This window comes from Barbus barbus (genome assembly GCF_936440315.1).
Source record: "Barbus barbus genome assembly, chromosome: 30".
NCBI classification, from domain to species: domain Eukaryota; kingdom Metazoa; phylum Chordata; class Actinopteri; order Cypriniformes; family Cyprinidae; genus Barbus; species Barbus barbus.
Window position 1 is genome coordinate 21,658,398 of NC_136758.1, and position 13,815 is coordinate 21,672,212.

The 13,815-nt window shown below is 34.2% G+C and overlaps 1 protein-coding gene across 1 annotated transcript in view; it reads left to right on the forward strand.

Annotated features, from left to right (window-relative positions):
- The window catches only part of LOC306850308 (aarF domain-containing protein kinase 1-like), a 119,291-nt gene that overhangs the window by 90,052 nt on the left and 15,424 nt on the right, over positions 1 to 13,815 (forward strand). Inside the window, exons 8-9 of the mRNA XM_079385874.1 lie at positions 1,618 to 1,767; positions 3,119 to 3,316. Of these exons, the coding sequence (XP_079242000.1) occupies positions 1,618 to 1,767; positions 3,119 to 3,316 (348 nt within the window). The remainder of the gene's footprint in view (positions 1 to 1,617; positions 1,768 to 3,118; positions 3,317 to 13,815) is intronic.

Here is a 13,815-nt window from a genome sequence, read left to right on the forward strand (position 1 = left end):
TACATTTCAAAGCTACATTTGCATTTCCAGAAGAAAATACCAATTCCTGCAAGGCAGCAACGAAATGTGTGCTATCCTGTAATTACTGTATGAAAATAAATGAAAAATGAAACAATTAAGCTAAACAATTAATTCATTCCAATTATTGTGGTAAACTGTAAGTGGACACCAGCCAGGGGAGTATGAATAGATGCTTGATTTATTCTCTGCGCTTCAGACTGACATTTCCTCATCCTACTTCACATTGGCTCTCTGCATTATAACACAGCTGAGGGGAGATGCTTATCACAACTTATCTTCAAAGAGCAAGAGTGGGTGGAATAATTGCATCGGGGGTTGTTTTATAATAAATACTTTCTCATCTGTTGGGGCCATGGCATCTTCGGGAAATGTTTTACGTAATCTTAAATGGGCTCCTTATTTGTCCGCATAGAAGTGGACATTTATGCTATATGTTATATTTCTGCCATTTCTTAATATTGTTTAGGCCCTATGTCTTTTATTTAGAAAGGTCGCAAGTCTTTTTTTTTATTTGATTCTAGGTCAAATGTGGGTAGATAGTATTTATAGAGTTGTAACTTTTTAGTTTTAGTTACTTTTTCTTATTTGTAAGTCGCTTTGGACAAAAGCGTCTGCTAAATGACAAAAGTAAAAAAGTAAAGAGTGTAAAGACCATCGACTCTACCGTGCGACTCCACCGGGCAGGGACACCGGCAAGGGATAGTAGTAGCTTTTTATTTAATTTTTTCATTGATATGTTTATTATTGAAATGTTGTTGTTATATGCATGTGTTAATTTTATTTAATTTCTTTATTTTCTTAAATATGTGGGTAGATAGTATTTATAGAGTTGTAACTTTTTAGTTTTAGTTACTTTTTCTTATTTGTAAGTCGCTTTGGACAAAAGCGTCTGCTAAATGACAAAAGTAAAGTAAGTAAGTAAAGGTCGATTACTTGGATTGTTTCTTTTAATAAGTGTTATGCACTCCACTTTTTTATTAGTCTTATAAATCTGAGGAAATTAAAGCTATCCCTGGCCTATTATTAAAAAAATATATTTACAAACATTTTACATGAAGATGTAAGCATTATATAGCTGTGCTTATTTTTAATGTACTTAAAGTGCTTTTATTTGTAATATATTAAACCATTTGTATTGCTTATTACCTAGAGTAAATACTTATTACTTATTATTTTAATTACTTATTTATATATCAAATATATATATTTGTTTGTAGTATTTGTACTTAGTATAAATAGCTTACTAAGTAACACTGTTCAAATTTTATTTATTAACATTTTTACATTTAAATGATGTTTAAATCATTATATATATAAACATTATGTAAAGCTTAGTCTGGACTTTTATACTAATATTTAATACTTCCTCCTGTTCTAATGTAATACACACAGTCAAATATAAGTGAGTCATTTGAATTTTTATATATATATATATTATTATTTTTATTTATTTATTTATTTTGTTCAGTATAGGATACAAAACAAAATAGTATTTAAATAGATCTTTGCTTTTAAGACCAGTTTCACATAAAGCTGCTATACAGCATGAGTATGCATTTCTTTACTTTCCTCTCCTTTCTCCTTCCTTTTCCTTAGATCTCCAGGAATCTAGGCAAGATATACAGTGAGATGATATTCGTCAACGGATTCGTGCACTGCGATCCTCACCCTGGCAACGTGCTGGTGCGAAAGTGTCCTCAAAGCAATAAGACGGAAATTGTGTTACTCGATCACGGCCTTTATCAGGTAAGACATCGGCCGAGGCGGCCACAGACTCGACATAGAAGCAAATTCATCACATATTACACCCCATTATTCACCTGCTGGCTCCCAGGTCAGCTGCACACTCAGGCCTGTATGCGCCGCTGCAGACTAAAAGCATTTCATTTAAGTGGCCCTGAAGCTCTAGTGTGTTTTAAGAAGTGCATATTTCCACATCTCTCTTATTACAAGCAAATATGCAAAGACACCGATATACACTCTCCTGTAGTTCACTGAACTTCTGTATTTTCAGAAGATGTGGTGGCTTTTAATAAATCCATGGAGATAATGTGGTGATAAATATGATAAAGCCGTCCTAGCAATTACATTTGGTTACTTTCTCGATCCAAAACACTAATTGATAGTATGTCATGTTAAGTTTGCTGAGAGCCATGGGTTGGGTCTGTGTTGATTAATTAGAGTGGCAGAATGGTGTAGTCCTAGTGGTATTCCAGTGAATTCTGTTTGTCTCAATAAGGGATTTGCTGGCCTTTAATTTAACCCGAAGCAGTTAATGAGGCCCACAAGATTTCACATTAGCAACTATCAAGTAATCTCATCTGTCTTTCTGTAATGCTAACAACATCATGAAACACAAATTTCCATTTACTCAGCCGTCTAAGATTCTTGATAGCTCACAATATTTGGATTATTAGTTTATGGTAACATTTGGTGACCATTCAGAAGTACACTACTGTTCAAAATTTTGGGGTCAGTATGATTTTTTTAGTAAGAAATTAATACTTTTATTTAGCAAGGATGCATTAAATTGATCAAAAGTGACAGTAGGGGCTTATAATGTTACAAAAGATTTCTATTTCAAATAAATGCTGTTCTTTTGAACATTCTATTCCTCAAAGAATCCTAAAAAAAGTGTTATTTCCACAAAAATATTAAGCAGCAAAATAAATAATTATAAGAAATTATTCCTGAGCAAGTCAGCATATTAGAAAGGGTAAACAGCTGAAAATATTAAAATGGAATACAGCTATGATATTTCACAATATTACAATTTTTACTGTATTTTTGATCAAATAAATGTCGATAAGGATTAAAAACCGCCTTAAAGAGTGTAAACGTGATTCTGTAAGGTTATAAAAATATTGCTCTGTTTGTTTGAACATCCTGACTAGTTAGATCCTGCAATTTTAGCTCAACCAATACACTGAATTTGATGCAGAAATATCTTTTGGGTTTAGAGATACTTGTTTAGAGAACATTCATTAATTTTATGGTTTCATTTGATAACTCTACTGCCACACTTTTACTTTTAAGCATTTAAGCATCAGTTCAGATGCCACAAACACTAACAGAACAAGTGGTGTCTCTGTCCAAGGTGCTGAACCAGGACTTCAGGCTGGACTACTGCAGACTGTGGCAGAGTTTGATAAAGGGAGACTTGAAAGGCATCGAGCGTTACAGCAGGCGTCTGGGCGCAGGGGATCTCTATCCGCTGTTCGCATGTGTCCTCACCGCCCGCTCCTGGACGTCAGTAAACGCTGGCATCAGCCAGACACCTGTCACTCAGTCTGAGGTAATCTATAAGCATAACTGATACCATTTATTTTGCATGTATGAGGGTATTTTGACCAGGTCTGCAACATGCACTGTCAATATGTAGTTTTGACACACCTACTTATTCTTTATTAATACTGTTTCCATATAAAATAACACACATGTTATGTAGTAATCCAAAAACCTTCTTAAATTTTAGCGAAACCAAAGTAGCCACCTTTTTAAACAATTCATACATGCATAGATCCATTTATACATAGGCACAATGTATATTTGTCTATAAAACTAATCTGAAGAACTTAAGTGTAATAGTTTAAGCTTTCGATGTTTTTTTTGAGATCATGATAAACAAAAGTCCATTCTTTGGACTGGTAGTGTATTTTTTATTCTTATTGCCAGAACAAAGTTAAACAGTTGGTAACAGTGGTAACTTAGCAATAGACCTTAATCAGGAATTTTAACACAGATGAAAACAAGGCTTAGATTTTCTGTATGTACTGTGGCACACTATATAAACAGGATTTCTACAGGGTCTTTAAATTAAAAAAAAAAATCCTTCACAAACATAATGCATTAAATAAGAGCAGAAAGTCTCAAATTCCTAAACCCATGGCCTTAAATCTTGCATCCATTGCAAAAAATGAATATATTCCTCAGTACTTTTGTTTTACCATCACAAATGAATATATAAATCCTTAGATCAAGATACTTCAGATACAAATGTGAAATTAAGCCCTGACAAACTGAACAAAATGAAGTGTTTATGCTTAAAACAAGAACAAAAATAACTGTCAGTGGGGTATGAAAACTTTATTTTACCCATTTGTTCTTGTTTTAATAATCTTACTTCATTTTGATCAGTTTAAATGAAAACAAGAGCTGTTATCTTAAGCTTTTCAAGTAACTGTATCTAGATATTTGCACTGGGTAAAATAATGGGGATGAACATCACTTTTTTGTGGCATGATCAGAAGGTGCAGAAGGTTATTTATCTATTTTAATGGTTGGGATGAGAGCTATTCGATCTGTCAGGTTTTTTTTTTTTTGGTAAAATTTATTAAAAACTAATGGATAACAGTCTCCTAATACAACTCATTGCTTCCTAGACATTTACATTTTGAGAACTTGACGTATTGTGCCCCCTTTCATTTAATTCTTAAATTTTCTTTATTTGGTCTTAAAAAGGTCCTCGGGTTTCCGTCATAAAACCTGCAGAAACCCTCCTAGATCATGTAATTTTCAGAACTTTCAAAACTGTTAGCCTAAGTGGAATTTTTGTTTACTGAAAGTGTTTTTTCCCCCCAGGAAGACTTTTTGTCAGCTAAACTATCATTATGTTGTTAAACAGCAATGCAACCCATTGAACTGTACCTCTATCCCTCACAGCCTCGTTTTCATTCCTGTCAGAAACGGGTCTATACCAGGGAGTGGTCAAAACATAAGACACCCCTCCTCCTGCAGACAATATTGAACAACAAAAACATTAGGGATGTGAAAACTGAAGTGCTATTTAATTGTTAGTGGTGGCAAAGGGCCACAGTAACACCTGTTGACCACATTTCTAAACAAGGTTCACCTGTCCTCTCATTAAAACTGCATAACTAACTGTCCAGGTGGCTGGCCTGGTGGCCCTGTGGCCAGAGGAGTGCTGTTGGGTCGGTGTGATGGTGGTAGAGGTTTTCTGAAGGCCAGGCCTGGCCGGAGCTGGCCTCTGTGGGGGACGTTTGACCATCTGGAGGGTGTCAGGGACATTTATTTATACTTTTATTGCATAACCTTTTACGGGACGTAAAACAGTTTGGGCTGTACAAGCATATTATATCAGAGCAGTCTTCACTAACAAACTATTTGTTACCGCATACATTAAAGCTATCATATTAATATAGGTCTGATATAATGAGTAATTAAATATTAAGCTTTCAGCATTATTGATGAGTATGCATATTAGAACAGACTGTATAAAAGTATAAAAATACACAATTTAAGCTTTAAATAATTTTTTCATATAGACTTACATATAAATTTATAACAAAATGGTTTAATGGTTTTGTTAGTTGACTTTGCATATCAAGGTTTAAACATTATATAAATGTAAATCTTTTATTTTTACTATACTTTTTGTTGATGTAATCTGTTACTATAACTTTATTTTGCTAAATATTAATTAAATATAATTTCTTAGTATAAATACTGTGGCTTACTAAATAACACTAAGCCATTTGAATTGTATTAATTATGTAAAGTTTAAAACTTGTATAAAATATTATACAAACATTGTATTAAATATTTTTATAGTACTGAATACTTCCTCCTGTTCTAATGTAAGATGCATAGTCATCTCCAAGTAAACCATTCAAATTATATTGATTAACATGAATTTTTTTATTATATTAAAATATATATAAATTCCAAAATGTGTTTTTATACTAATGATGAATATTTCATTCTGTTCTATATTCAACTATAAGTAAACCATTTGAATTTAATTTTACATGAATACGTTTGTGAATCTGGATTTATTTTGCTCCATTTAATTTGACAAAACCAAACAGGATATAGAGTTTGACTCCGTCAGATATACTCGACTATTAGCTGATTTGCTGCTTACTTGTTTTCAGATCCCCATCAGTTTCAGGAGCGTTCCACTTAGACCTATTTAGTCAGTCATCTCAGTGTGCGGCATTTGAGTGCACTTTCCTGCAGGTGGCTTTTCTTTGTAGATTAATTACCCAGAAGCCTTTGCAAGGATAATTATGGCCCGGTCCATGGCCACTCGTGTTGGGTGTGCTTTTTTAGTGGGGTGTAGTACCTCTTCCCTTCTCTCTACCCCTCTGAAAGTGTCTGATTCTCCAAGCCGTGCAAAAGTCTCAGCAGCCATTCCTCCTCCCAACATCATCAAATTACCAGGGTGTTTGGTATGCCATAATTACAGGCAGTTATAAAGGCGGATTTCACATGTACAGCTGTGGCATTTGCAGAAAGGGAGGCTGTCTCATCTGCATAAGAATGGAGAGATAAGAACATATTGTATTGCCAGCACAGAATAATGGGTGTTAAAAACTACAACAACAGAGCTTCGTGCTTTATGTTCCAGAAGAGAAGACAACGAATTCTTGTGCTTGAGTCTATATGTGGAAGAATATACTTTGTGCAAGGGTTTTTATTGATATTTCAGATGAAATCAGACTCCAGCAGAATCACCACCATTTGTCAAGTAGACATTAAATAGTATTTCATGTAGAAATTAACATATATATATATATACTGTACACTGCCATACAAAAGTTTGGAATCAGTAAGATTTTTTATTTATATATAAATAAAGTAAATATTTATAAAGTTAAATTTACTATTTCAATTAAATGGTGTTCTTTTGAACTGACTATTCAACAAAGAATCTTGAAAAAAAAAAATCATGGTTCCACAAAAGCATTAAGCAGCACATAATAATAATATGAAATGTTTTCTGAACATGGGGGAACATGAGACTAAAGCAATGGCGGCTGAAAATTCAGCTAATTAATGAATAACATTTTAAAATATATTAAAATAGAAAACTGTTATTTTGAATTGTAACTTCTTTCAAAAAAAATAAAGCCTTAGACCCCAAATTTTATCAGAGAATCAAGCCCAACCTTGTTAGTGCCATTCTAAAAGTTGAGCTACAGGAATGTTCATATCATACTTGTAATGTTCTGCAAACTTTCTGACATCTTGACTTTTCTTTTTAATTTCCCTTTTTAATTGTTAATTAGCTCTGCAGTGCTAGATGCTGGACTATATTTCCCAGCATGCATCATAGCTTGAATAAATCATGCAGATTACTAATTCAGTGTTTAGTGTTTTTGCACTGGTGTTGCTCGTTTTGAGTTAGGTGTCATGTGGTGACAACATAGCATGCATTTCTTCTCTCAAGAATGTGTTTTCGCGTGTCACCATTGTTGTGGAATGTAACCGATCTAGAGCAATGCTCAAGAACATATTTATGCTAGTGGTTTATTGAGTCTTGGAGAGCTGTCCGCATGACTCACCTCACAGGTCAGAGTGAGCAGATGCAAACACACACCTCACACTTGCCTCATCTGACCCCACACTGTTACCATCCACTGACTGCATCTCCACTGCTTCCACAGGGTTATTTACAAACCGAGTGGGCCTCTGGTAATATCTTATGTCTTTGTATTTTGTAGATGGTGCATCTTTTCAAAAAAGTTTTTCACTTTATTATGTGACATAGTTTAACCTAAAAGATTGATGACATTTATCGATACCAGGAAGAGAATTGAGCGATTCTGTACAGTGCATTTGCATATAATATAGACATTTGCTAATTTGCTTCCTTTGTCAAGTTTTGCAGTATTGGAGTCTTTTTATGAAATTTTCTAATTTAGTAGATGAGGTTAAAGAAGTCTGTGATGATCTATTGTTTCGCATGAATCATTCTTGGCTCCAAGCCCCCATGGCGTCACTGGCCCACACACTTTTTAAAAAAGTTTTCTTTGTGCCATATTTTTGTTTTATTTTACCTTTGCTGTTGTCCTGACTCATTACCAGTGGTTTAGAGGAAATATGTACCCAGGTTTTCATTTTACTTATTTGTCCATGTGCACATATAATAGATCAGATTATTTTGAACTATAGCCTACTCTTAAAAATAAAGGTTCTTTATTGCCATTTATGGTTTAATGAGTTATCTTTATCATCCACATTTCATTTACATGTATACATTTAGCGAGGGGTGTTGATACGGTCTCCTATGCAATGACATTAGCCAATCATAACAGTGGCTGATTCCTGAGAAACCTTAGGACACACCCCTTAAAAACAGCCTGTTTCTGAGAGAAGTTCAGAATGGGGGTTGAAAATAATAATTTTACAAATGTTTTATTTTTTTTGTGTGTGCAAAAACCTTAACATTATAAGTAAACTTCAAAGAACATATTAAAATAATATTAAAAAAACAACCATGTCATGATGACCCCTTTAACATATTGGCAGTTTATTAATACTTAAAAAGCACACATTCTGCATGACCATGTTCCCTAATCATCCCTAATCCTACCAAATACCTAAACTTTACAACCACCTTACAGCAAATTAAGCTGCAAATTAGGAGTTTATTGAGGCAAAAGTCAGTTAATGGTTTGTTAATGGCCTTACACATCAGATAAAAATTCTAGTGTGCTTGCAGATTTAGTTTTTAGTGTGTATGGACAGTATGTACTTTCCAGACAGGAGAAAGTCTGTCTGTTTTTTTTTCATTCTTGACTGAGAGTCATAGTTTAGACTGCAGAGCTGGCCAGTAAGTCAGTATGCTGGTTAAGTTTAGAGTTATTGGAGTTGTTTACTGGTGTAGCTATGAGAGAAAAACCCCCAAAACAAAACAAGCCTTCTCTGCTTTCTTGCAGCGGTTGTTTTTGTGAGACAGAAGGAACTGTTACTTCTTTACATTTTAGCATAGATTTTTTGTTATGAGCACTTGCACTGATTTTGATTGACGGGAAGGTGACATGTCATCGGTTTCAGAAGGGTGGACATTTTTGCATTAGAAGTGCTAAGCATGTAAGATACAAATTATAAAGTCTCGACTTGTTATATTATTCGACCATGTGCATTTGAACCCATTTAATTTCTTGCTTCAGATATTTGCATTGCCACAGTTGTCATTTTTCTCAGAATTTTTATTGGGCATTGGTTGCTTATGAGATGTTGTACATTGTATTTATTGACAGCATGAGTAGAACAGAACCTTTTCTTTTTTTAGGAAGAGAGTCAATAATATATGGTTGGGTGTGCACACTTATTTTGTTATACCTGTGGTAGTATTTTTGAAAATGAAACATAAGGAAACACTTGCAATAAGGAAACAGATGCAATTTGCACCACCAACCAGAAGTTATTTTTAATGAGAATTGGCAACTTAATGTGGCTTGGTGTGAGATTATGCAGCTAAGCAAAGTTTTTTGATCATTTTATAAAACTTCAGAGTTGCTTCCAGTGCATCCTTATTGAAGTCTGAAAGCTTTAATCCCAATTAATTGACAGATTTTTAAATTTTGGGTCAACTATTCCAGTTGTGGAGGTGTAACTTAATTAACAGTGAAAGTCAATGAGAAATCCTCAAAAGTATAAGCGCATATGTTTGTGTGTGAGCTGGTGTTTAAGTAACAGTGCTTTGAGCTCTCTCATTGTGTGATTGAGATCACAGGTGCCCTCCTGACCATCTGAAGAGCTCTCAGTATCTAAACACTCTGTGTCCAGTGCAGTGCGTTTCCTATTCACAGCCACCCTGCTTTGTACAGGACTATCAATATTAATGCAGTCGTCTCTACAGAAACCAGCGGTAGCATCAGAGAAGCTCCTCTCTGTCATTCTAACACTGAATAGAGATGCACTTGCATTAAATCTCCAATCAGCATTCAGCTTTACACATGGTCATTAAATGCTGAAATGATATGAATACCCTAGGAATATTTTTTGCTTAAGAATCCAGCTTGTTGTCACTTAATCAAATTCATTACTTTGCATGCATGCATGCAGTTTTGTGGTTTGTGATATTTTTTATGCATTACAATTATTTATTCAGTTCTAGTTAATTTTGACAAATTAGATTTGATGTGCCTCAGCATGTTAGAAAAATATTTCTTATTTTTATAATTTTTAGTTATACATCTTATAATATTCTGTAATGTATTATTAATGCTATTATTGTTGCTATTACTGTTAGTTTTATATATAGCTTTTTAATTTTTTAAATAAATGGATACGTAGGCACAAATTATGTTCGACAGCAATTCTAATTTTAAGCATTTAAGTCTAAGTCTTCAGATCGAAAGGTTTTTAAGATCATGGTAAACCTAAAGTCTGTCCAGGCCTTTGTGTATATAACCACAATATTAGATCAATATCAAAAACCACCACTTCTGTTTTTCAGCTTTGTTGTTTCCCTCTCGACAGCAACATTCATTCCAACAGTCCACATGAAAAGAAAATGCACACACACACACAAACTCAACTGGAGCTACAGGTTTCTGTATTTGAAGTGCAGTAAAGGCAAAACCACTCAAACATTTTGATAAACACACACCATTAGTGTTGCAAGTGAAGTGGAGTGCTGGTCAATATGGGCCTGCCCCCTCATTAGAGAACATGCACTCCTCATCTGCCAGACCGCCACAGATAAAAGGCTTCTCTCTCTCTTTCTCTCCATCAGCCTCTCATAGGTCTGCCTGAGCAATTACCTGCTACCCAGCACTGCCACTGCCCACAGAAATCACAGCCCTATTAACTACACACATTTTTTATTTCAGCATGTTGTACCTACAATATGCTGTTATCCATTCACTGTCTTTATTTGACTTCCTGTACTGTAAGTCCTTGTTTATATATTTACCTTTTAGCTTTTGTACCTCAGGGTACTACTGCGCCAGTGTTACATTTGTACTTTTTTTCTGAGAGTGAATATATGGTTTCATTTCATATACTGTAAATGGTGGGTTTTAATATTGATCTAATATTTTGGTTATATAAACCCAAATGTCTGGGCAGATTTGACTGAATTTAGGTTTCCAAAAAAAAGTTTGATCTGGAGACGTATTCTGAAATGTTTGAAATTAGTGTTGTTGATGAACATACTGTAAATTGTGCCTATATGTGAATTTATTTGCAAAACTAAAAAGGCATTTTTTATATAGTAAAATATTTCTTAATTTTAATTACATTTTATTATGATTATTTGATCTGTCTGTCTATATGCACAAATTTCATATTCTATGAAGCCACTTCTATGAACATTATCAACATCTGATGTATGGACAGCTTTATATGTGTACAAATCTTTGTTTTCCGAGAATATTACATTCTTAGATTTTATTTTATTTATAAAACATCACATTTATTGCAATTAATTTCTTAATTTTATTCTGGAACCACAAAACCGGTCATAAGGGTCAATTTTTTTTAATTAAGATTTATACATAATCCGAAAGCTGAATAAATAAGCTTTCCGTTCATGTATGGTTCCATGGTTTCCATTCATTGTTAGGATCGGACAATATTTGGTACAACTATTTGAAAATCTGGAATCTGAGGGTGCAGAAAAATCTAAATATTGAGAAAATCGCCTTTAAAGTTGTCCAAATTAAGTTCTTAGCAATGCATATTATTAAGTTTTGATATATTTATAGTTGGAAATGTACAAAATATCTTTACTTAATATCTTATGATTTTTGGCATAAAATTTTGTTTTATGATTTTAACCCATACAATGTTGGCTATTGCTACAAATATACCTGTGCTACTTAAGACTGGTTTTGTGGTCCAGGGTCACAATTGTAATTCTAATTAATTTCTTTAACTGGTTCTGTTTTTTTATTTTATTTCTGAAGACAGGTTCATATATTAATATTTAACTCATCATACAAACATAAAGAAATATGCAGGTGCTAGAACTGATTTAACTTTGACACCACATGCTGAAACTATACTTTAGATGCAATTACCTAAAATATACTGGGGTCATGTTCATATATGACACCGACATGGATTTTTCAATGTCTTTCTTTTCTTATTTTTTTACTTGTTGCGGTCTAATTACATGCCTGATTAGATAGAACATAATCATATTTGGGACCGCAGCCAAATGAACTAGAGTTTCTCTCAGGGATGGCAGAATGACTTGGCTACAAAATATGCTCTAAATCCTAATCTTGCAATCCACCGAATGGAACTGTATTGCATTTTGTTTGTTTTGCCGTGAAACTGGAACAAGCATCAAGAACATTAGTGCTGAAATTGAAATGAATGCAATTTACATTCATTGTGCTGATGAAATGCTCGCTTTGTGGATGAACTGAGAGCTGCAATCATTTCTGGAGAAAGACGGCAAGGAGGGGGAGAAGAGACAGCAAAGATTGTGAGGAAGTGAGAGCTAGAGCCATAACTTGTCTGTAGATTATAGATATGGGCTGAATAGAGCCATAGGAAGAGGGACGAGTGAGAGGGAGTGAAGAAGTTAACCAAAAAAAAAAGATTAAAGCCAAGGCAGATCCAGTGGAAGACAGTTACGATACCCCACCAAAACATCAAGATCTTTTAAGACTAGACGATCAATACCATCCAAAATACGAGTGTGGAAGGACTTTTTATATAGATGCTTTGTGATGAGTGAAGCATTTGTCTGTTCGTAAACATGAAGCTTATCGTGTGAATGTGGTCGGTGCTTTTGCTTAGTGAGGTGAAACAAAGAAAATCTCCTTTGAATCAATCTCCTCCAGCAGATGAAGCGAGGCCTGTTCTGCAAACTCCTCTGTCTCCAGAGGCTTCTCCTCAGTCCTAATCAAAGTTTTTTGTTGGCTTTGGGTCTGTTATCTGAAATTGGGTTTATGCTAAAATGGAAAAGTAACTACGGAGCTTTGAACCAGAGAATGCTAAGTGAAAACAAAGACCCAGAGGGCATCTAGAGCAGTGAATGTGAGTGCACTACCTGTCTGCCTGGCATTACACTGCTTGCCTGTCTGTATACCTCTAAAGGTAGTTTATTTTGATTCTATATTTAGATTTTCAATTATAATATACTTCTTATACTTTAATAATTTATTTTAATAATAATAGTAATAGCCTATTCATTAGCATCATCACTTTTCTAATAACCAAGACACAAATTTGATTGTATTTATTTTGTTATTTTTGTGTGGCAGTCATTTTGTAGAATGAGCGATGAGTTCTGTGTGATGGAAAATGTGTCTTACAAAGCTGACTCTCTCAGATGTTGCTGAGAACATGGAATTGAACATAATAGCATTGCCCTTTAAACTTCTCAGAAACGATATGACTGCCTAAATGCAAGTTCCTAGAGCACTGCGTTGTTCATCCAGTATTTGCTAAAGTCTTTGTCTTTTCTGACATTCTCCATCTTTAAATGGATTGTTTTGTCTGACTGTGTTTTTCAGTTCTTGACAGCAGAGAAAAGCACCATTTTCTTAAAATGTGAAACTATGCTGTTTCCTTGAAATGTGAAGGCTTTAGTGTGTGACTGAAGCTCAGGACATCTATAGAGCTCAGACATTTGGAGGGCATGGCAATCAGCTTTATACATGCATAACTGTCAATCAAAAGAATTATTAAAGTTATTTTTTGTAAGAAAAGCAAAAGTTGATTTTTTATTTTTTATTTAAAATTTTATATATGTATGTATGTACATACATACTGCCCTCCAAAATTTTGGAAACACTCCTGGCAAAGTGTGGGTTTCGGACGATATCAGCATAAATCCTTATAATTTTTTGGTGCAAATACATTAAAGTAACATGACATTATCATTTAAGACCAGAAATAAAACATAATAATGGCAATATATACATGTCAAAGTCAGACATGCCCCTTTGCCAGCTGTGATGCCTGGTTACTGGTTTAAACTTGGCCCAGGTTTTTAAAAGATTTTTGGGTCAGCACACCTTAATACTGTAGCTTCAACAACTGATTGCCAATTCTAAGTCAATGTTTGAATAAACTGACAGC